General features: G+C 37.6%; 1 protein-coding gene across 14 annotated transcripts in view; it reads left to right on the plus strand.

Moving 5' to 3' along the window:
- rbfox3a (RNA binding fox-1 homolog 3a) overlaps nucleotides 1-25402 on the plus strand; it is a 1578835-nt gene that overhangs the window by 990647 nt on the left and 562786 nt on the right. For 10 of the 14 annotated variants that reach the window (XM_063074393.1, XM_063074392.1, XM_063074398.1 and 7 more), the window contains one exon: nucleotides 2661-3057. The exons of 2 other annotated variants lie outside the window; for them this stretch is intronic. In XM_063074393.1, the coding sequence (XP_062930463.1) occupies nucleotides 3040-3057 (18 nt within the window). In that variant the 5' untranslated portion in view covers nucleotides 2661-3039. Of the gene's footprint in view, nucleotides 1-2660; nucleotides 3058-4667; nucleotides 4725-21318; nucleotides 21338-25402 lie in introns of those variants that run through there. 2 more of the 14 variants (XM_063074402.1, XM_063074403.1) reach the window with 2 other exon arrangements.

The raw sequence follows: 25402 nt of genomic DNA on the forward strand, positions 1-25402 counted from the left end.
TAAAGTGTTCCCACTTCCTTCAACTTTACTTTCACCCATAAATTACTGCCACTGCTAAAACTGGAGGTATTTAAGATGCACGCCACCGCTGGTTCAGAGGGGTCTGTTCAAAAAAGAAACAGACTGAGATTCATAAACTGCAATGAATATTGAAATTGAGGAGATGAAGGTTCAGTTTAACCTAACATGCCCATTGGGAACAGAGTGGGATCAAACAGAGCACCAGTCTTGGCAACATGTCCAATTGTCATAGCATCTCATAGGTGGTGCAGAAGAGATTTCCTGGAGCAGTTCCAAGGATGAATGATGTCTTCCACAGTTCAAGTGGAGGCGTTGATCCTCCTGAAGGAGGTATTCAAGATAATGATGTAATTATAGGTTTAGTTAAAAAGGATCTAGTGCATTTTAGTAATAACAAAAAGCTGTTCCCATTAGTGGTGGCTTCAAGTGCACAAGAACACAGATTTAAAATGATGGGCAGGAAAGTACAGGGAGGTACAGAGAGGATGTGAGAAATAACTTTATAAATGTGAACAGCTAACCTGATCGAAGGGTGATAAAAATAATCAGTGATTTCAAAGGAGAATTCTAAAACATTTGACAGAAAATTATGGGGCAACAAGGAAAGAGTGAAAGAATAGAAGAGAATACATTGATTTTCAAGGAATTGGTATGGGTGCAAAGGGCCACAGAGCATCCTTCTTAACCAACTGACAGTATGGTTCCTTCACACCAACTTAATTGGAAAATACGATAAGATAAGATGAAACTAGCATTCTGCCCAACTCTAAAGAGCCCAACAGTTTTTCCCACTTTGTGGATTAGATCCCCAAACATAAGATCACGTTTGGCATGAATGTGCTGCCACTGACAACAAGTAGCCTGTTGCCCAGCGTCCAGAGGCTCACACCAGAACAGATATTTGGCCAATGAACGAAGGATGATAGATACCTAGGAAACTTAATCTTTTAGGAAAGAGGAAATGATAATTGGAACAAAATGAAACCAAAGAAACATTTTTTGGTGTAGTTGGACACTGACAAACTAGTCTCAATCCAGAAAGAGTACAATAGACGACTAGCCATTAAATTTATAAAGCATAGAACTATTAGAACTGTTCAGTCAAAGTCAATCTTAGCAATGGAGAAGTCAGTCGATGTGAGGTCAGATTTCTAGGAAATCAAAATCTATATTTTCTACATTATTCAAAAGTTGAAACGAGCTCAAAATAAAAAAGTTATTTTTTTAATTCTAGCACTATCTTGTGCTTCTTTTTACAGTTGATCATCTTGCTGTGCTTATGGAGGATGTGCATGTTTAAACATTGATTGTGTGTTACTCGAGAACTTTTACATGTATGAAAAGTGTTGGTTTTTATTGCACAATTGACGAAAGTGCTGTGCGCACACTGACTCCAATGAGGCAGTTGCTCTGTAACAGGAAACAATCTTTGCAATCCTTTTTGTACAAATTTTCAATTTATTCTAGAGAGTCATGTGCAGCTGTCAACTGTCAAGAGCTAATTCACACGTGTAATTATTGTTTTTATTTTTCCCTTGTGTGAGTTATCACCCTCCTGGCAGAGAAAATATTGCTCATTCCCATAAGGAATGGAACAATAAGTGTCACACCCTGCACCACACACCCCCACCCCCAGCTCATCCCAACCCCCACCGCCTCCTGCAAACTGCACGCAAAAAGACCTGCGAGAGGCTTTTGGATTTTATTTTGTTACTGCTTCTGGGAAATTGGAAGCCAGACAATAAATGAAATGCCTCTCGTCAGTGGAGGAGTTTTCTCCTTGTTCATCTGCATGTCACATCACCAGCTTGCTGTAGTCACATTCCAGGTAGCAGGAATCGCTGTAGCGACCAATGGGACAAACTTGGTGAACTGCATGATTTGTTCTGTGCTCAGCGGTCACATGCAACCCTTTGAATCTTTGCAACCTGCATCTCACCATTGTGCTGCTTTCAGTCGATGCAATTACATTAGCATTTTCAATAACCTTTGAGAAGCATTAATGTGGTTTAATCCATTTTTCAGAAATGGGATTATTTTACTTTAATTTCACCCCTGCACCCCCAAGTGAGGTGAAGTTATGTGTGCAGCTGCTTTGAAAATTGCAGCCAGGGAGAGAATTTTACTTTCTCTTCTCATCCCTCTGAGCACGGCCTGATCTCTCTCGCCTTGGCACTAAATTATTTAAAGTGTTGTTTCCTCATTGCTTGATAAACATGATGTATTTCTGTGATAAAACGTTCCAAGTAGAAGCATGTGGGTAATTCTAAGGCTGGCCCATTCCAGTGCTGGAATGACGTGAAAAGTGCTGACACAGGTTAAGTGTTCCTGGGAGCAAGCAAGCCAGCTGGTCAAAGCTGCCTCCACCCCAGCTGACCATGTGTGCAGCCTCTCATCTCAAAGCCTTCAGCACAGTGCCTGCATTCTGATTGGGCTGTTTGGAAAGACCGACATTCACAGCCCCATCATTTGAAAGGGACTGCAGTAAAAAGATTACAGGACCACTCAGTTTAACCAGTGCTCTTTATTTTCATCTGTTCCATTTGTGTGAATTTTATTTTACTGCAACAATAATTCCCCCATCCCCCTTTCCCACCCAATTATTCCCCCTCTCACTTTTTTTTTTGCTTTCTTGTTAGTTTGGAAAAACAGCTACACAACCCCGGAATGGCTTAAACTGCTGTAAACTGTCATATGATTTCAGTTTCAACTGAATGATTTAGTTCTACCAATAAGGGACAGCAAAAAAAAACAAGAGCCATACGATCGACTCTGACCACACAAGCTCAGCTGTGAGGAAAAGAAAGGAGACGATTGCTGCAGATCACAGCTAGTGTAATACTGCTGAGAGAAGAAAGACAAAGAGAGGGAGTGAGAGAGAAGAAAAAAAGAAGAGAAACACCCTACCTTCAGTCAGAGCCAGGGAACACGAGAGAGTGAAAGAGATTCTGGCGGTCGCTGCAGTATACCTGCTGTTTCCCTCCCATTGAAGACACTCTGACAATCCTGGGTTTCGAAATGATGATGTATTTCTGGGTAGGTACACCTTAGAACTGTTATTCCACATTAAGTAGCTCTTAGCCTTGTTCAGATGCCACTGTTAGCTCTGGCAATTTATTGCAGATGTTGAATAACACAGACTATGTTAGTTCACAGAAAAAGGGTTAAATGTTGGTAGTTGCCTGCTTTCAACACACTCACTGGCATTAAAATTTATGTGCAGGATTGAAAACTAAACCTCCTGGATGTCATAATGTGGTTTACGCTTGTTATCAATATATTGTGTGCACTGAAGGAAACTTTGTATTTCTACAGAAAAAGAGCATGCAGTGCAGTAAATCAGAATGCAGTTGAAAGTTGTCAATGAGTGACTGCACGGTTACAATCTGACCATTAGCCTGAACACGACTGATCAGTGATCTGTTGCTTTGGGAAAAAAAGAGACAAGGACTATTGAGCGAAGCATTCTTTAAAATGCTACATTATTTAAATTGTTGAATTGCAAAAGATTCTTTATTGAGATTTAGAAAATACTGCCCGTTTGTGGAAATGTATATTTGGTTTGCAATTTTGGGTTCTGTTAAAGTGTTGAGTTCTGTCTTTTAGCTGTTAGTGTAATGTAGTTGGCTGGTCTGTGAGTATAATCAAATGTATTAGCTCTTGGTTGCTTCCTGCAGGCATTTAAACAGAGATTCAGTGGAGGTGGTGGCTCCTCTGTCCACGACACAATTTCTTGTGTAATTAAAGGGCAATAGGGCAGGTCCAACCCACTGAAATAGGTTAATTCTTTCCACCTTTTCTTCCAATTCCTGTTGAAAGTTTAACCTGTCCCAAAACATGCTCGTCTTTTATTGATAATATTTTATTCACTGCAAAAGTGACGGTTAGGCAACAAGGCTTTGATAAAATTCGATAGGTCAGGAATTATAATGCATGATGTTGGTAATGGTGCTTTTTCAATAGAAATGTGACCCTCTGCTGTTCATATACAATTCACTTACAAAAAATGAAGAATTAAAATCCTCTTCGGAATGATTGGAATAATATGTAATACTAGTCCAGTACACATTCCAAAAATGTTTTCATGCACGTAAACTTGACAGACATCTCATAGAAATACTAAGAATTTGTGGCATAAGTAATTCACAGTAAAATAAAAGTGTGTTGGCTATAAAGCTTTTAGTGATTGTAAAAATGTTGCTAGAATATTGACTGTTGAAATACTTGTTTGAATTAATTTGAGATTTGATTTCATGAATTATTTTAAAGTTGGATGTGAAATTGGAGTAGTAAAGATCTCACAGTATATCCGTTTGTATTACGTTTATGTCATAAATACTTGTCCAATGCACAGATTGTCAAAATCTATTTCAGACTAGGAATTAATTTGGGAGTAAATGTCCCAGTAAAGTCAGCATTGACCTTAAAATTAATCTGAGTCTGTAACCCTGTGATGTCAATACAATACTTCCTTGATATATACATCAAGCCCATTGTGATATGTCTGTCCTGAAGTATTTCACTTTAAGGTTGCCACTTCAACAGGTTTTGGGGTTAAATACTGAACAAGCATTTTGTTTTAATTATTAATGCAGTGTGCGATAAGGGTATCAAGGAGACTGTCATGAAAAGTTTTTGTCTTCCAGAATATCTTGCTTACACAGAGTAGTCGGCTGGGAGTGTAAAAAGGATGACACCATGATGTGAGTTCCATAGTATAACTGAAACATTTTGATATAGGTATTTCTATCATTGTAATTGGAGGTGCCCGCAGTGTGTGTTTGTGTGTGGGGACATGGATCTGTGCACGCGCCCAAATGTGTGTGCATGTATGTTGGTGGTGAGTTATTTGTCCTCTTCATGCCCATACATTACAAATTCACCTGTGGAAATCCTGCATTGCCTTTCCTCTTTCCCCTGGTACGCAGTGAATACGGTGCCTGCTCTTACTGTGTGAACAGATGTGGGCGCCGCGGTCCTTTTTCACAACAAACAAAATTTTCCAACGGTAATCAGAATTTAAATCTAGCTCCCATCCAAAGTTCCTGTCACTCTCACCTGTAGCCATAAGTGTAATCAAAGCTTTTAGCATCTTAATTACAATTTAAAAGTAGATATTAGGATGAAGAGGATGCTAATTTAATATAAAATTCATTTCAATGTTAAAAATATGGGAAATCCATTTTTTTTACTTGTACCTTTCAAAGTGACTGGAATGCATGTGCATGCAGCAGTAGAGATTTTTTTGTATTATAATTTTGCCCATCATTGTTTAACAACAAAATTGATTTTTTGTGCATGGTTACAATTTGAATGTGATTTTGCAAATGCAATAGTATTTGACTCCAGGGAGTAGAAATTGCCCATGGATTTTATTCTTTAATAATGAAACTCCAACTTCACAGGCATTCAAAAATAGATTTATTCTGAAATCTAACAGATTTTCCATTCGGTTCTCAACATTCATGCTTGGTTCACATTACTTTTCTTTTTTAAAATTGTATTGCTGTTATTATTTTACTTTACTATCCTGTAATATGGGTTTTGAAATGAATGATTTAGGAATTTTAGAAAAAATGAGGGATTATTATCCAGTCTGTATAGCACCAGGACATTAAAGTCAAAGCCTGAAGAGGAATGTGGTGATGATTTTGATATGTAATTAATGAGAGAGTAACTTAATAAAATGATTGATAAGTTCTAAATATGCTCTAGGTGCTTTCCTTAGCATACTCACTGGCATATTGTCATGAAATTGTATTTTTATTGCATGAATTGTCAGGTCTTTAAGACTGATATGTAAAAAAAGCAATCTTTCATTTAACTTCCTAAGTAAAAAAAATAGTAATCAAGCATTTCCATGTAGTCTCTACAGCAAAAGATGCATCCTTAGAGTTTCATGCAAAAGTGACGGTTATAGCAAGCAGAAAATATAATACTGGTATAACCACCCTCAAAATATTCAGGAACTTCGTACTTCTCAGGCAGTAATGTAAAGCTTCTTTCTTCAAAACAAAAACAATGCTGCATGCTTTTTTCTTTTTCATCTTTATTTTGCTGAGATCAGAGTTAGTATCTACTGATATTTCAGGTTACAATCCAGGAAATACAGCCGACCGAGCGAAGAAAATCAAAATCAGGAAATACTGTATACTGTGACACAATTCTTATTTGTTTGGTTCTCTTTGATGGCGTTGTTCTGTTTTTCATTTGGAATAAAGTTGTGGATGTCATCATCCTTTATTTTGCAGTATTGTGAAGCTATAATACTCATGCAAAACTAGTCTGGTAGCTGTATGTTAGAATCCATGTCCCAAACCAGCAATAGATGGTTTAGAAGAGTTAAGTTTTTTTTTAAGTTATGGGCAGTGCATGTACTGTCCAGTAACTCCAATCATAAAACAATCCTGCTTTCAGGTCAAGTACAAACCTTAATTTTTGATCCAAATAACAAGCATATGAGGAAGTAAATGTAGAATGGACCCATGTGGCATGGGTTAGAGTTTTTATGTGCAAGCATTGGGAAGGATAATTTTCACTGAGAGCAAGGATATCTTCACCTGTCCAGATACTGTTCAGGAAGCCAGGCTAAGCTACACAGTTGTGCTCAGTCCACATCATAAAATTGCTGATGCCTAGGTCTTCAGGTCTGTCATTCCTCCAAAATATTGTGGTCCTATGATACAAGGTTGCAGGTGTTATGTCTCACTTTTGAATACCTGTCTCATTTTCTTGCTCAGTGGGGCATCCAGCAGCCTGCTAGTTCTGCAGCTTGACTGGACCACTTCTCGACATTTTACCACTCCATTCGGTAATCGCTAGGAGTTCTAGTAAAGATATATATGATTCTCTTGGAACACAATATAGTCAATGAGTGAGCTAGAGGGAATGAGAGAGGCGAGAGAGAATTGGGATGGAAAACAAAATGCAAGAAAATCAAATACTTGCTGATCCATTCTTTATCTGGAGAATACAAAAGCACTATCAGGATACATATCCTCTTGGTTTTATTCGGATCCCTTTATGAATGGCAAGAAACTTCTGATCAGTTGTTTAAGCTCGTGATATAATATGATAATATACACTTCTATTTCAGAACATTATACCATGATGTTTATAGTTTCCTAAAGTAATCAAAATGCATGTCATAATTTATTTAGCATCGATTATCTGCTGGTTTCTTCTTGACACTGGAGTGTGAAATTGTGATTCTGCTGCGAGCTGCAATTTCACAGAGTCTCCGAATGGTAACCTAATAGTACAAATGAGCATTATAACAGCAGAGCTCGGAGCAAGAATGTAATCCCTGTTAACAGTGATAACAGAGTGACCTGTGGAAAGCCTCAAGATAGGATCTGTGTTACTGAAAGCAGAATTTGAGCTTAGGGCACTTGGGGACAGGAGAAGGACTGAGGCAGTTAGATGATAGGAATAGATAGGATAAATAACAAACAAGTAGAAATAAGAACTGTGAAAAGCAGGAAAAGGAAGTTGTAAAGGAAATGGTATTTCTTGATTATAATCTCTTTCCTCTAATTTGCAAATAAGGAAGAAATTACTGGTGCTGCAAGAGGACGAGCATTAGGATAGACAGAATTTAACCATCAATATACCTATTATTGTAATTTTCCCTGTATTAATATCCCTCACTGTATCAGGAACCACTGTGATGGCAAATTGAAAGCCTTTCGGATTTCCACAGTTCACCACTTAAGTGGAAGTTGGGTTTGTATGAGAACAATATACAGTGCAGTACCTAATGTAACTCGCAAAGACCCACCTCTTCTGCTCTGGTCAAGCATTATCTCTTGAATTGAGAAAAGTTGCTGGATTATGACTTGTGCAGGGACCAGTTTTAAAGCAGCTTACACAGCCATATTGCATGTGAACTGGAAAACAGGTGGAACTCTCCAGTTTCTTTTGATGTGTCATGTAATGGTTCTGCAGATTAGTGTGCTGAAGTTCTCCTTCCTTTATCCAAAATTTTGATTTGTGAACTATATCTTTTTTTGTTTTTGAACATTGACCATAGCTTTGGTACTAAAAGTCACGCTGTTGTATAAACTCATTGGAGAGAAGTTAACTATTATTTAATTGAATAATTAATCACCTTCTCTGCTTCATCTTTTATGCTGTTGACATCTACCAGAGTTCTGCATTAACATATGTATTTCTGCTTATTACAAATATTTATTTTGCTCTAATTATTTCAATAAAAAAACTGAAAATGTAGCAAAAGTTAGGGACCAAACATTCCTACAATTTTAGCATTTGACTGAGAATTTCCCACCAATTGCTTAAAGTGCTCCAACACATTGAACAGTTAGTGGTTTCATTGCAAACTCCCTTTCCTTAGGTGCTTGGGGACTTCCTTTGAGTACCGAGCCAAATAAAATGATAGTGGTGCACTTTACGACTTCAAGCAGAATTCTTTACTCAAAACTATTAACGCGGCTTGAAGTGCATTCAGAAATATGAGATGTGAGTCACTGTTAGGATCAGTGAGTTCACTCAGGTTCAATATTGTATGATTCCCTGGAGATGAGCATTTCTGAACATTAATGAACTGCATGCATTGCTGTGTGCCCCTCAGCAGTCAAAATAGAAAAGTTTGGACCTATGAGTCACAACGAAATTCCTTATGGGGACAATGGGCTGTATGTACTGTATGGCATTGTCTTTAATTTCACGATTTGGCAAACACAAAAGGCTCTTAAGCTCTGCTGGACTTCAGTGAGTCCGCACCGCAGTGCCAATCATTCATGTAGTATTCATTGAGACATATGCAATTGCAGTGCTTGGTCATTGCATTTTCCAGACCACCAAGCTGTGTCTGTCCCTTGCTAGCAAGCTGTGGAGGTTCCATATTCTTCGATGGAGCTTCCTCTCAGTCGCGACTGCACTGTATAAGTAATGTGCTGGTGTGGGAGAGGATGGCATTTTCGACGTGTTGAGAAAAACAAATGATGACAGGTTTGATTAAAAGTGGCTGTTTCTGTTCTGACTCCATTACTGTTCAGCATGTTAGCGACTGTCACAATGAGATATTTACTCACTGCGGCTAGTAACTACTTGGCAAAGATGTAGCATGGCAGACCAGAGGCAAAAAAGACAAAGTGGAGACTTTTTCCTAGAAGTTTGAATGTATTAATTAGCGAATTCTGACACCAGGTCAAACCTTTGTTCATCCTTGGTTTTCTGGGCTGTCAGTCTACTTTTAAACCCAAAATCTCAAGCAATCTATTTGTGATTGTTAGTTCAAGTTAGATTTAAGTTTATTCCTTGTAAGGTGGCAAGATGAGAATTTTATGACTCCAAACCTGATATGGCATGGCAAATACGATTTGAAGGTCTTGGCAATAGAGGCAAACCTACTATTGTCTTGAGCTGTGTAGTTGAGGTGGATTTAAGTTCTCTATTATTCTCACTAGGACATTCCAGTCAGATGGGACCCAGGTGTGATTTCTAATGAGACACAAATTTCCCAATTTCACTCAGAATGGCAATAACGTGTTCTAATTGGATTCAGTGCCTCAAGAGTAGGAAACATGGCAATTAAACAGGGTTTTACTTTTCACTACATCAGAAAATACAAAAGGACATGTTTTTCAGGAGAGGACAAATCAAACAAATCAATCAAGGCATTCATGGTCCATTACTGTCCCAAACCTTGCTTCAAAGACTATTACACAGAAAATGGCCAGCAACTGCTGACATCTACAACTATGACACTGCACGATTGGGTGATTTTAGAAGAGGACCACTATGAGGGTAAAGAAATCCAAAGAAAGGTAGCAGTAGCTGTCTTCAATTAGTCTCCAAAGTAATTTGCATTTTTTGAGGTTTTCAGTTTCACTCACTCCCCCACTACTCCAGAACTCTTCTACATTATGCAATGATATTTCCAGATTGTAAGTGTATGTCTTTGCTCTTTTAATAATTCCATATAGGCTACATTTTAACAGTTAGAGACCTCTTAATTTGTACCTATTCTTTGGCATTGTCTGAACTATTTTGTGTTAACAAGCAAGGCGCAATGAGCACAGTGCATATTATATTAAGCAAGGCATTGAACAATGTGAAAAAGAAACCATAGCCATTTGAAGACATGTATCAGGGATAGGTTTAAAAATAGTTTTTGACTGAATTTTAGAATTAAGTCAGAGGTTGAAAATTCGGGCTCATTCCACAGATTTATTGCTGAACTTTCTGTTTGGAGCAGCTCAGCAAGTATTTTCACTCGCGCTCCTTGAGAATTACTCCGTTTACATTGTGGAATGTAGCTGAGAATTGCGATATTTGCCCCATGGTGACAGCAGGGAAGCCAGGGTTGAGCTGATAATCTGTGCTGCCAGTGGCACCTTATTTATGTTCCAGTGTTGACAGAAGGGTCACTGTTTCCTCTAGCTGCAGCACAGTCATATAAACATTGCTGATTTTAACTGGTTACGAACTAAATTGCAAAGAGGATTCTTTGCCGTCAATAGAAATGAAACTTTCATGAATATACAACTTGAAAAGTGAACACATTCCATTCTGATTTGGTCCAGTAATGGAGTTGAATATTTCCAAGCATTTTGTTAAAATGTCTCAAGATGCCTAACACTGCAGAATGAAGGGAGATAAACCTATTGGCCCAATATTTGGTGCAATTCTGTCTACAGCTAATAGCAGGAATATTAAGTAACTGCATCACTGACTGGCAGTGTTCTGCCTGTAATTTGCTTAAAAGTCTAGCTAACAGCATTAAAAATTGGGATAGCTCTTTAAAATTATTACCACTTTGAACACATGGGAATTATACCATGTAATACACAATCTCTGATGAACAACAAAAGTTGTTGCCCTCCATATGGAAATCATTAAATCAATCCTTTGAGTCCATCTTCTGAGATACTGCGCTGTGAGTTTATTACACTCCAGTGTTCGGCATTCAACACACAGAGGTTATCACACTTGATCTCTTGCAGCCTGGTGGGAGGAATGAAGTTTGTGTGTAGGGGTTCATTTCATTTAACTGTTTGGATTTTAGCAGCGTGACTTTGCTGCTTCTAATCTCCCACAGTCCACACCAATTACATTCCATAAACTATGTCTGCTGTCCTAAATCCTTCTCCAATATTAACTTTGGAGTGATAGGATAAAAACAGTGTTTACAACATAATAAACACACAAATGTAGTGCATCCATGTCAATTTTGCACAAGGATATTGTTTACTCCTTTCCTTACTAAATTCAATTTGAAGTTAATGAATTTTCAGAAAAAATGGAATGTTATTGTTGTGAGTTTTTTTTTCAGTATTACAGTATATTTTAAATATTTCTAAACCACTTAATAGCTTTGAATCTGACTCGGAAACAGTTTTTTTCCAATCAGGTGGGCAACCTTATGACCAGAGATTTTGCAGAGCTCCCAGGTTGTTGGGAGCTCTAGGGATTACAGCAATTTTCTATTCTCCATTCTGAGCTTTGTTCCCAATATGAATTTGCCATCTTGAGTTGGAGGGTGAGAGAAGTTAAGAGATCACAATGGAACTCTTTCCTTACAAAGACCCCTCTACCGGAATTGTAAAATTTTCGTTGTTTCAAGTGAGAGTTCCTATTATACGATTGTTAAATGGGATATTGAGCCAAGTAGACTTTTTGTAAGGCAATTCAATTAGTCATATTCTTTTTTTCTCCCTTCCCCAATACTCTCACAATTTCTTACCTTAACGTGTCTGTTCAATTCATTTTTGAAAGCTGAATCTCTTTCCCTCAATCCATCCAGCCCATTGAATACAAGAGTTGGAGTGAAATGTTACAATTGTACACCATGTTAGTTAAACCACACTTGAAGTATTGTGAGTGCCATAGACAGAGGAAGTGGTCACCGTTTTCATACTGAGAAAATGGAATGTAAGATTAGACGACAGCACAGGTTTAAGGTGAATAGGGGGATTTTTAATGGGGAACTGTGAAGTAGTTTTTTCATACAGAGATAGCTGTATTAGTCATTTGCTTAACAGGTAATTCCTGGTTAAATACTGCTTTAAATGAGAGGCCATCTTCACTGAGGAGTTGCCTCACTTTATCCAAGCATCCATTGTTTGCAAATCTGAAAGGAACTTGTTCTCTGAAGATCAAATTGCAGGAAATGTGAGATAGCAATTAAAAAAAGAACACAGGGCAAAAAAAAAGAAACAGTCTTTTACTTGGACATCCCTGGGTGTTCAGTGACACAATTTGCCAGAAGTAAGCCCCAAGTGCAAGCCTGTATTAAGGGCATTGAAGCGGAACACATCTTCTGGAGAACCTGACTAAAAGGGACAGACCAGATCGGTGAGACTATTTCTCCTGAAGTGAAGAAGGCGGAGGAATGATCTTATTGTGGTTTAGAAATCTATGCTTATAAAACTATGGATAGAGTAGATAAACAGAGTGTTCTTACCAGGATCGAGGAGTCTGAAACTAGAGGGCATAGATTTAAAGTGAGAAAGAAGATCTGAGGGGCAGGTTTTTCACACAGAAGGTGCTGATTATATTGAACAAGTTTCCAGAGAAGATGGTAGAGATAGAAGTAATCACAATGTTTAAAAGACATTTGGACAGGTTCATGGATAGGAAATGTTTAGACAAATGCATGCAAATGGATTAATGTAAATATGTAAATAATGGTAAAATTAGACCAGGGGTTCTCAACCATTTTTATGGCGTGGACCCCTGTCATTAACTGAAGGGTCTGTGGACCATGGATTCCAGGTTGAGAACCCCTGAGTTAGACAGAAGACCCTAGTTCCTTGCCTTTGAATTGGTGAATCTATCAAAGGACACTACGGATGGATAATAAGTGCTGATATTGGGAGAAGCATCCAAATTCTGTAAACAAATCTAAAAGATGTTATTCCCTCAATCTCTCAAGCTTTTGGATGACGTAGGAAGCATACATTCAATGTTATTTTTCCATGCAAGATGGTTTTATATGAAACTGTACAGCTGAGATCTTACTCCTCCAGCCATGGAGTCTACATTATGAATCATAATGTAGCTTCATTGATATTCCTTTTGGGTGACTGAGACATCACCAAAAAGTAAAATGGCTTAAAAATTTTGAACAATGTTTACTTTTTTTCTAAACTAGATAAATTAGAATGATAACTATTTTAAACCAAATGAAAGTCTTCTTCAAAATAATTAACAGTAGTTAATCTGTAGTTAAGCAAAGTACAGACTTTAGTGATGATTAAGTTGTGATATTATTCTGTTTATAATCTAGAAATTATAGTATTGTTCAAGAGTTTCAGATATGTGACCTTCAAGTTAGTTCTGAAGCAGTATTTAAGCTATTTTCAAACCGTTCATTATCAAATAATGATATATTAAGACGAGGACTTCACAGGCAAAGTTGATTTTCTTTTCCTCATTGCCCCTGAGTTAAGAATCAACCATAATCATGGATTTGGAGTTATACATTAGCTAGACCAGATCAGGGAGTGTATAGGTTATGGTCTTGGTGAGAATTCACAGCGAGTGGTTGAGTGATTAAATTTTGGAATGCTCAAGAAACCAGAACTGGTTTCTTGATGTGGAGTTTGTAGAGATATGGTGGAGTGTAATCATTGAGGATTTGAAAACACAGGTGCTGCAAAATTTAAAATAATGACATTGCTTACTCGAATATCAGCCTCATGTGTTAGGGAAATGCTGACTTCTGGGACACAGGCAGCAGAGATTTTGATAACCTGAATCTGAAACAACGAATGGAAGGAAATGGAGATAAATAAATTATCATTGCACCCAAAATGTCAGTGAAGCTAACGTGATTGCACAGAGAGTTCACAATGTGCTAGTGTGATAGGTGTAGAGTTCTGTTAATAAGTTCTGTTCTGAAAGTGGGCTGTCAGGGCCAGAAACTCTGGAAGGTCATGCATGATGGAGGACTTTTTAAAATATGACTAAAGAAGTTTGTGTGTGTGTGTGTGTGTGTGTGTGTGTGTCTATATAACCTGTGCCTAGAACACTGAAATTTCCCTAGTACACTGAAATCTGACACAGATCTTACTTCCCATGGCAGTGAAAATCATAGGGCATCTTGTGTCATTGTATCAAAAGAATCGCTCAACCATGATTCCTGTCATATTGGACAGAAAGTTTGAAGCAGTTGCTATGTGTAAAGAGAATAAAATATTCAATCTGACTGTGTTGTCACCTCTAATACTGAAAGAAGGATCAAAACAATTTTACTCAAACATTAGTGCTTCCAAGAACTTTGTTCGTGATATCAGATATGTTGCAATTTTACTTAATTTATTTCTGATATGTCTGGCAAAATCCAAAAAAAGAAGAAACTTAATCAATTTGTGGGAGGTATGTTGTAATGGATATTTGAGTGGTGAAAAAGCTGCTTTCCTGTTTAAGTGGGATATTTTTATACTTTTTCTTTCTGGAACTTTAAATGATTCTATTGCAGGCTTGTCTTCAGTTTGACATATTTGAAACCTGAATCCAGTTTAGGACTATATTGTTGTGACTTTTTTCGTGGATTCTTATATATTATTGCTTAGTTTCAACTTCCACTGTGTTACACACCTGATCCAAATAACTGATGGTGGAACTGTATTCAGATACCTGGCAAGGCCGCCACAATTGTTGTGGAAATATTTCTAAGATCCAATCTACTTCCATTCCTGCTTTGCTTATTCCAGCACTCAACTGTGTCCAGGATTAGGATCACAGTTATTGAAAGCACCTTGGTAAAGTAACGGTCAGTGCGATGCTATTGGAGGTTGGAGTGAGTTTCGAATTCAATTCTGACATCTTATGTAAGGAGTTTGTACATCCTCCCCATGCACATGTGCACTTCCTCTGGTGCTCTAAAGAAGTATCAGTTGGTAGGTTAATTGGTCATTGTATTTACCCTGTGATTAGGCTAGGGTTAAATCAGTGAGTGGCTGGGCAGTGTGGCTAGTTGGGTCAGAAAGGCCCGTTGCACGCTGTATTTCCAAATAAAATAAATAAATACATATATCTTTAAATCATCCTATGCCCAGTGACCGTTTTCACATTCCCTGAGATACTTTGCTGCCAAGAGTACAGCCAGCAACCTTAACCTTTAACTCATAAAAAGCTAAGTGCCGTGTGCACAGTATATCAACTATGAGACCAGATATAAGGGGTCCCCATTGTTAAATTGACATACACTTCTCTGCTGTTATTGCTCAGAATATTTCAAACAACGTTATTGGGTGTCGCTTTACCCATTGGAGACATTTCACTTACAGGACATTGCAGTTCAGCTGTACACTGCATTGTCTACCAGCCCATGCCTAGTAATAGTGTCGGGCCAGTACTGATATAGGAATCAAATAGTTCAGGATAAATAAATAAAACAGAACAATTGTTTTAACTAGCCTTTCTACACGTTTCCTCATTTTTGGGGAGCATCCCATGATTGGTTACTTAGACTCCACACTGCATCCACAGAATGTATTGAAAGGAGGTAAATTCCGATTTCTAGGCAGACAAATTTATTTTATGACATCTAGTTCAAAATGTAAGAGTACATGCCAACATAAATGCAGTAGAAACAAATAGTTTGAAGTAATGAACAGTATGATAATTGCCCTGAACACTAAACACTAACATTGTGCAGTGCAGACCAGCAGTTTACAGTAATAAACAACACAATGATTGTTCTAAACAATCTCCCCTAATACATTGGTCTAGAAGTTCACTGACACAACTCCAGAGGGAAGTCATAGTTAGGATTCCCTGTGTAGAGATGCACTGAAGCTGTAATGTTGAAGATTGCTTAAGTAAGACTAGAGCAAAATTCTCTTAACTTTTGTTGGGAAAATCAGCTCCTGATTCTTCAGTGAGATTTCAGTATGTTTTTGCACTTCTTTCCAATCAAAAAATTGTTATAGTAGTAATACCCAAATTATATAATCTCATCTGTCTGTAAAAGAACTGTTTTTCTTTACCGATATGACAATCAATTTGTTGTGCTGGGTTGTATTCAAACAATTATCAATAGTGGTTAACTTTTCTTGTATCTATATTATATCTTCTTGTTATCATATCTTGGCCAATGCTAACATTGCAGATGTGATAACCAGTTGGAACCACTGAGTTATATTCCTCATAATTTTAAGCAACTCAATGAAATCGTTCTTTTTATGCCACCTATTATAATAAACTAATATTTGAATGAGTACATTGCTTCACACTGGGCAACTTCTAAAGCTGCATGTTGGGCACACCATGTGGATCATTTGCCCTATACCTGACTTCCAGTCAGACATGAGAAGATTTTATCAGATGGGCAGAGGAAAAAGATTCAAAGCTCTTCTGAAAAGTCTCCTTGAAGAATTGTAGCATTCCCGTGAGCTCATGGGAATTCTTGGATCATGACTGCTCAGATGGGAGAAGGACTTTTCACAAACACAAGAAATTCTGCAGATGCTGGAAATCCAGAGCAACACACACACATAATGCGAAAGGAACTCAGAAGGTTAGGCAGCATCTATAGAAATGAATAAACAATTGTTGTTTCAAACTGAGACACTGCTTCAGGACTGGGAATGAAAGGGGAAGACGCCAGAGTAAAAAGGTGGGGGGAGGGGAATTAGTACTATCTGGAAGGTGATAGGTGAAGCCAGGTGAGTGGGAAAGGTAAAGGCTGGAGAAGAAGGAATCTGATAGGAGAGGAAAGGGGAGCATAGGAGAAAGGGAAGATGGAGGGGCACCAGAGTGAGGTGATTGGCGGGTGAAGAGAAGACAGAAGAAGCCAGAGTGGGGAATAGAAAAAGAGGGAAGGGGGAGGGAAAAAATGTCCAGAAGGAGAAACAGTTATTCATGCCATCAGGTTAAAGGCTACCTAAGCAGTATATGATGTGTTGCTCCTCCACCCTGAGAGTGGCCTCATCACGGCATAAGAGAAGGTCACAGATCAACATGTTGCAACAAGAATGAGGATAGGAATTAGAATTGTTGGCCACTGGGAAATTCTGCTTTTGGCAATGGAGTGGAGGTGATCGACAAAGCAATTCCCCCAATTTATGTTGGGTCTCACCAACGTTGAGAAGGCTGCATCAGGAGCATTGGACACAATCGATGGTCCCAACAGATTCATAGGGGAAGTGTTGCCTCAACTAGAAGGACTGTTTGGGGCCTTGAACAGAGGTAAGAAAGGTGGTGATTGGGCCAGTGTAGCTTTTCTGTCACTTGACAAGAGGAGATTAGTGGGGGAGGGTCAAACGGACAAGAAAATCACAGAGGTAGTGATCTCTTCAGAAAGCAGAGATTGAGGTGGGGTGGGGTAAAGATTTGTTTGGCTGTAGGATCCTGTTGAAGGTGGCATTGAAGGATTTTTTACAACGGGATTGACAACATTAAGTCCATTCATCAGGAACACATAAATGACAAGCATGAACAACAGAAGGAGCACACAAGTTCACAGGCTATTGACCTAGTCATTTGGCCAGGCATCTCCTGCCTCATTTGCGGAAAGGTCTACTTGTCCCACAGTAGATTTTCAATTGCCTCATAACCCACAAAACTAAGATGCAAGCAAGTTATCCAAGGCACAGACTAGTTTAGCTGTACATGAAGTGATTATAGGTTTGCATAATTTGCAAAAAATTACTTTTTTAAAGCATTGAAAATACTTAATTGGGCGTAAAACATTTGATTGCCTTGAGGACGTGAAAGATATTGTAAAATAACAAATCTTTTCCTTATTTCATTGCTTACTGTTGTGAATTTTCCCAAACCATAGCTCATACATGGCCTACTATAGATTTGAATTCTGAATTCCCCAGATGTAAGGTCGGTATTGTAAGAAAAAGAAATTCTTTTTTTGGTCAGGCATTGAAATATGTCATTTCCTATTGATGTGTTTCCCCTGATTTTGGAATCAGCAGCACAATGGTTGCAATTGGCACTGATCTCCTGGAAAGCTGACCTTGAATACCGAGCTAAGTTTCTGACACGACATTTTCTGATGTTGATTATTTTCAGACATTAGTTTTAGGAAATCCTTGATCACTTGTAAAATTTCTCTTTGATATTGAATTAACAAATAAAAAGTATAATTTTTAATAAATATTCAAATTTTTTGCAGACTTCAACCCAACAACAGAAACATATGCATATGATTATTATATTATAAAACTAACTTAAAAAGTGAAAGCAAAAACATATTTTATTATTATAACTAGTTGTGGAAATTTGAAATGATATTTTAAGGCCATAAGGCATAGGAGCAGAATTAGGCCATTTGGCCCATTGAGACTGCTCCAGCATTTCACCATGGCGGATCCATTTTTCCTCTCAGCCCCAATCTTCTGCCTTCTCCCGTATCCTTTCATGCTTTGACTAATCAAGAATTTGTCATCTTCTGCCTTAAGTATACATACAGACTTGGCCTCCACAGCTGCCTCTGGCAATGAATTCCACAGATTCACCACCCTCTGGATAAAGAAATTCCTCCTCAAAGGTACAATTTAATGTCAGAGAAATGTATACAACATACATCCTGAAATGCTTTTTCTTCGCAACCATTCATGAAAACAGAGAAGTGCCCCAAAGAATGAACAACAGTTAAATGTTAGAACCCCAAAGTCCCCCCCAATCTAAAAGGACAGCCCTATGTTCTGAGGCTGTGTTCTCTGGTCTTAGACTCTCCCACCATAGGAAATATCTTCTCCACATCCACTGCCAATTGCCACCATATTATTATCCAGTCACATAAAATCAGCATTTCAGGACCAGAAATTTTAAATTATTAATTTTATTTCAGTATACCTGTGCACTTGTAATGCTACCGTGAACTGTAATTTCCTTTGAGATTAATAAAATATCTATCTATCTATATTATCAAAATCTCAGTCACATCTGACCCAGCAAAACATAACACCTTCATTTTTTTTTAAACAGTGAAATTTTTCTGTGAGTACACAAAGTTCTCCTCAATTCACAGATTTCTATTGAACACCCTAGAGAAAGCTTCAGAAACAGCCTCTCAAGAGGACTGGATGATCACTGGCTGAAGATTCTGGATTTCTGTATTTAGTTGTGCTTGTATGTAGTCCAGAAGTCCCGTATGATTTTGTCTATGGTAATGGTGAATGCTGCTAGCACTACTGCTGTTCATCATTGTAAGGAGCTCAAAAGTGTTGGAGAAACTCAGCAGATCAGACATCATTTATGGAGAGGAAGAAACAGTTGATATTTCAGGCTGAAACCCTTCAGCAGGACAAATGCTGAGATTCTCCAGTACTTTGCTCTGCAAGGTTTCCAGCATCTGCAGAAATACGTGTGTTTATGATTCCTCTTTGCAAATCTTAGCCCATTAATCATTGTACATAAAACTACAAAGGAGAAATGATAATTAGAGATAAATTCTCTGAATGATACAATGACCAAACCAGTTCTAAATCTGATCCTTAAGATATGTCTCTTATGTCAATACATTTTTACAAATTCTTTTTATGCATTTATTATTGAAACAAAAATGCCAATAAGAATACAATTTCCTCTATCTTTGCCTGGTCTGTCATGAACACTAAATTTAAAAGTAAATTTATTATAAGAGTGCATATATTTTACCATTTACAACCCTGAGATTAATTTTTGTGGGCATACTCAATAAATCCATAATAGAATAATAACCATAATAGAATCAATGAAAGACCACGTCAACTTGAGTGTTCAACCAGTGTGTAAAAGACACAAATTGCGCAAATATAAAAAGAAAGAAATGGTAATAATAAATAAGTAAGCAATAAATATCGAGAACATGAGATGAAGAGCCCTTGAAAGTGAGCCCATTGTTTGTGGGAACATTTCAATGATGAAGTAAAACTGATTGAGGTTATCCCCTTTGGTTCAAGAGCCTGATGGCTGACGGGTAATAGCTGTTCCTGAACCTGGTCTCACCTGGTTGTGTGAGACTTGAGGCTGTTGCACCTTCTTCTTGGCAGCAACAAGAAGAGAGCATGTCCTGGTTGGTGGAGGGCCCTAATCATGGATTCTGCTTTCCTGCAACAGCACTTCATCTCACTGTGCTCGATAGTAGGGAGGGTTTTACCCATGATGGACTGGCTCATATCCATTACATTTCATAGGATTTCAAGGGTATTGGTGTTTCCATACCCGGCTGTGATGCAGCCCATCAATATACTCTCCACGACACATCAACAGAAGATTGTCAAAGTTTTAGATGTCATGCCAAAGCTTCACAAACTCCTAAGGAAGTAGAGGTGTAGAGGCTTAGTACTGGTATTATTATTGGCATATGGCAGAATTTTTGTACCATTACTTTTGAATATTCTATACCTGTCCTACTTATGAGTTGCTTTAAGAAGCAATTTTTGTCAGCTTCCAATCACATGCTCAAGGAGATCATAATGATAAATCAAAAAACCAGAACATCATTTATGAGGATTGACTATTCCACCCATCGTTGGTCTGAGTTCAGCCATCATTGTTCAAGTTGTAAAATATAAAAGCAAAGTATCTGATAACATTTGAAGAAAATAAATTTAAAATGTTAAATCTCCACCACAATTTAACATGAAGAAGTTTACATTTGTGAATTAGTGAATTTCCAATCTCAGAAATCTTGCATTGTATTAATTAATACATGCTAAATTTATTGAAAGGTACTTACATTTGAAAGGATTCTGGTGTTTAATTTACTTCCACCATACTAACTGGGCAGCTTCACTCCTCACAGCATCTCAATGGCAAGGCAGACAGTGACAACTCTCTCCCACCAAAGTAATGGTCAATCATCCTAAATTCTAACACTTTTAGATATCTGCATGTAGCAATGCATTTGGCAATAAATAAAAGTGTGTAGCATTAAATTTGTCATTGTTTCCTTAAGAAGTTCTGACACTATGTTTTATAAGATTAAATATTAATTGAACTAAAGCTTTTAATATATGGCTTAATCTATGTTTGTGTGGTGAGCAATATCAAATCTGTTTCTATTTCACAGGCAGGAAAAAGGCTTTAAATAAAATTTTAAAAATGATATTTTACTCAATTTAATAACATAACACTTTCTGTTGGTCTTCTAGATGTAGATAGATTGTCAAAATAAGAATACAGTACTTATTTTAAAGTACAGTTATTGTAACAATAAAACAAAAGCCTACAGGAATTTTGCAGTGAACTTTTAGCTTCCTGTTGTTAATGTGATGTGATAAAATGCCAATCTGAATTCTGTTGACTAGTTTTGAATACTGTACCTTTCACTCTGCAGCTGGACAATTTGCCAACCAGATAGTCATTCGCATGGTGCATCTCAACAAATCTAAGTATTCAGGTAATGAACTGGGAGCAGATTCCCCAGAGTCTGCTTGCAGTAGTCAGCAAGCAACTTGCACTATTAAACTGGTAAAACAGAGGATTAAGTGCTTGCACTGAAAACACAATCTGGATTTTGTATAATTCTGTTTGTGTTTATAAATGTTAGTAATTTAAATTTTAATGAATTGAATATCTCATTGTTAAAAGGTATGGAAATTAGTGGCATATAATTTGATTCCCATGCTGTATCTTTCTTTAAGGTGATTGTTTTTCATAAATGGCTCACCACAGTAATCATAACACAACCATTACAGCAAACACCATTAAACTTTAAAGACTTTTGCTATCGATCAACACATTTCCTCCATTGGGTGCTGATTACATCATATTCTTTACTGTATTTTTAAGGTAATGAATAAAGAGTAGTGAACATTGGAAACAGCATTCCACTAACAAGGCCAACGGACAGCATGCAATGTTAGATGTTACACATGGCGTTAGTAGTTAAATAGTGCAAATCTGCTGGTAATGCAGTTCCTCCTAATTTTGTCAGCATTATTATCATTAATGCCATTCTTAATGATCAACCAAGCTTCTCATTCAGCTCTTAATCCCAGAGGTGGTGATGACCACCAAACCTTAGTGCTTCCAATTTATATATTAATCAGACAATATAACAGCCTTAATAACTCCCTGGAGGATATGTCTCTATGTACAAAGCTATTGACTGGCTTTATTAAGCTAATACTCGCTTTGCTATAATACCAGAACAAGGCCAAGCAAGAGGAAGAGATTAACCGCTGGTCTTCAACCCTATAGAAAGATTTCATTGGTACATGGCTGATAGAACTGAAAGGGACTCATCACCAAACCCATGTCAAACCTCCCATCTTTAGCCATAGTGATAAGGTGGAGAGTCTGCAGTCCAATACACAGCTGCAAATTAGGGAAATATTTATGCTCCACAAAATCGTGGTGGATTTACTGTGTCTTCTGTAAAGGCTAGTTGCCTTTCTCCTGAATGGTTTGGAAGTCCTGTTACATCTGCAAAGAGAAAGGAAATCGGATGGGGATGTTTGCCTCACGCCAGAGTCAATGCAATACAGTGAACACTCAGTACAACTGCAAGTAAATAGTGAGGAAACATTAGCATTCTGGGCATGTTCTACCACTTCCTTTGTGCACAACAATGGATGAAGTAATATTGTTTTTCATTTCCAAAGTGGACATGAACTTGCGTATTTAAATATTAGGTAAGCAAGGCTATCAATTTCTTAACTCATATGGGGAGCGTATTAATTAAGTTAAAAAAACACTACCTTTTTTGGTAAACCGCTTTCATGAAATATATTTAGACCCAAGTGCTTAAATGAGAATGTGCTGGTTCACATTCGGTTTGATCATAAATCTTGATCCCAACACTCCCCTGATTTTGACAGATATGATGGATAATAGTATTGATCATGTACTGTGGGCAAGAATTTCCTTCTGTTGACTATGAATGGGAGAAAATTCCATCATTGATGTTCAGCTCCTTTAGTGCAGAACGTATTTATTTGTGGGAGTTCTATTTTTGCAGTTGGTGCAATGCAGATTTTTTTTTAACTGTACAGTTCAATCTACATCCTCAGTATTTCAATTACAAAGCATACCTAATACCATAAAGGTAAGAATGCTTAAGTGAAGTCCATTATTTTGCTACCTGAGGAGCTTCATATCATTTTAAGACATAGAGGTAGAAAAAATATTGGACTGAGAAAATGTCATTTCAATAATTTCACCTCACATATATAATGGGTTTGTGCTCATATTTCGCCTTCAACAATTTCAAGTTGACACAATATAATTTATAATGAATCAAAATACATCCGTAAGGGTAAGCACATTTTTAATGCAACATATAATCTCTTGGAGAAACTCAGTGGGTCAAGCAGAAAAGAATTCCCTTCCCTGTGGAGGGAAAGGAATTGTCAAAATCTCAGGTCAAAATCCCTGCATCAGACCTCCATGAGCAGGATCAAGTTCCTCCAGTGGGTGCTTTGCTGCAGGTTGCAGCTTCTGCAGTTTCTTGTGTCTCCTCTTGTTTTAATACTTGAATTGTTACATTCAATTAGCTGGTGGCCGATTCCCACCAACATCACCTGATTATTGCAACACCATCAGACCTGATTATCTGTTTAGGTCCGTGGGTTCAGGGTTAAACCAGGAAGAATCCCCTGCTTGTCATTAGATAATGACATGGGACTCTTTATTTCCACTCTGATGGCCAGATGAACCTTTGTTTTAACATTTTATCCAAAAGACATTTCCAACAGTGCAGCACTCCTTTGCTACCAGAGTGGAACATTAGCCTAGATAATCTATACAAATCTCTGGAATGAAAATCAAATATGCAGCCATTTGGATCAGAACTACTAAACACTTGCATCCACCTTAGGATAAATATAGACAATTGTTACCTCCTGCTATGGATCAAGGTATATTAAGCTGATACACCTTTATTCTCACAGTATCAGTAATTTATTGATTACGTTCACTGAGCATTCCTGCCACATCTGATTTGATGACACTAAGTGATATATCATTACACAATGCTAATAGCTTCAAAGTAAGTATGTGAAAACTAATTTGCAAATGTTCAGTGCATTTATATTAAATGCCCAAGACCAGTATTTTAATAGAAGTGTAACTTTCTAAAATAATAGACTGAGTTCATTTCATACTTGCAATGTAGTTGTTTGCCAATCTTCATACATAATTTCAAAGGCCAGATGTATTATTACTGTTCCATGGGCTAATGATGAACTTGTCTTCTTAAGTTCTAAACATTTCTTGATCTAGTTTTATGCAAGAAAATTCTCAGATCTATCCCTGCAGTTTCATTTTTGATTTGTTGTCTTGGATATACAGTAATTAAATTATAGCTCAGTGCCAACTAACATTCTAGTTCAAGTTTCTACAGGGTCAGTACTGAATTAGTCACAAATAGTAAGGAAAAAGAATATTTAATTTTTATCAATAAATTGTACATGATGCTTCCAGCTCACACTCACAAAGACTAGCAAATCGTAAAGAGTAAAATGAAGCTACAAATTACAGCATTATTTAGAAAAGTAGGCAAATCTGTTTGCTCTATCCCTGACCTGGGTTCCTCCAGGCTAAACTTTTCCTATCCTTTTAATCTTCTTTTCTCTTCTAACACCTCCTGCTCCTTCACCTCCTTCTCCTTCTTCATTGCCTGCTTCTCCCATATTTGACAATCTTGCAATCTCTTAACTGAGTCCAATACATGGGAAAAAATATCCTGGTTGATAAGAGGGTGAGCAATCTAAGGCAATTCCTTTTCTAGTCTCCTCAGCTGATCAAAACTGTTCCAGTAGATCATTTGGATTGTGTGCACTTATGAGTCAAGTAAAGATTCCTGGTTGAGAAAGTGTTTGGTGGATGTAATCTGATTTATTAATAGGTTCAAGGGTTCATTTATTGCCAAGTATACAAATATGAAACTCTTCAGTTCTCCGGGTAATGATGAAAGCATTTTCATGTTTATGAGATACATGTTTAAACAATGGTCTGATTTTACTCTCTTTTTGTACATAACACCAACACTTAGTTGGATTCCCCACAAAAACTGTGATATTGGAAAACACTGCACAAAAAGCAGTGGAATCTTGATTTGCTCAGATGATTATAGGGAATGGCATTTCCATCAGGACCTGTTTGAAAAGCTCACAGTTGCTGTGCCATTGAAGTGCTGATTACTGAGAACAGTATCAGATGCAGTGCAGGCACAACTGCACAGCAGATCACTATGGAGCTGCGGGAACTCAGAGAGAAGGGGGCAAGGTGGTATCTGGTAAATGGACCCACATGATCTTCTCTTCCAGTCGATTCTCTGCCATGAGAGGCTTCACACCACTGAGGTGCAGAATGATCAAAGAGTCAGAGACTGCAGCATGTAGCGCAAATGCAAAATGTATAAAGAGTCTGCAATCAGTGATGGAGCAAGCAGTGATGTTGCTTGAAAAGTGAGTCTGGCAGTTGCTTTAAGCAAGGCATCAGTGTTTCATTGCAGACCTTT

Source organism: Mobula hypostoma, chromosome 22 (genome assembly GCF_963921235.1).
Source record: "Mobula hypostoma chromosome 22, sMobHyp1.1, whole genome shotgun sequence".
Classification (NCBI taxonomy): Eukaryota; Metazoa; Chordata; class Chondrichthyes; order Myliobatiformes; family Myliobatidae; genus Mobula; species Mobula hypostoma.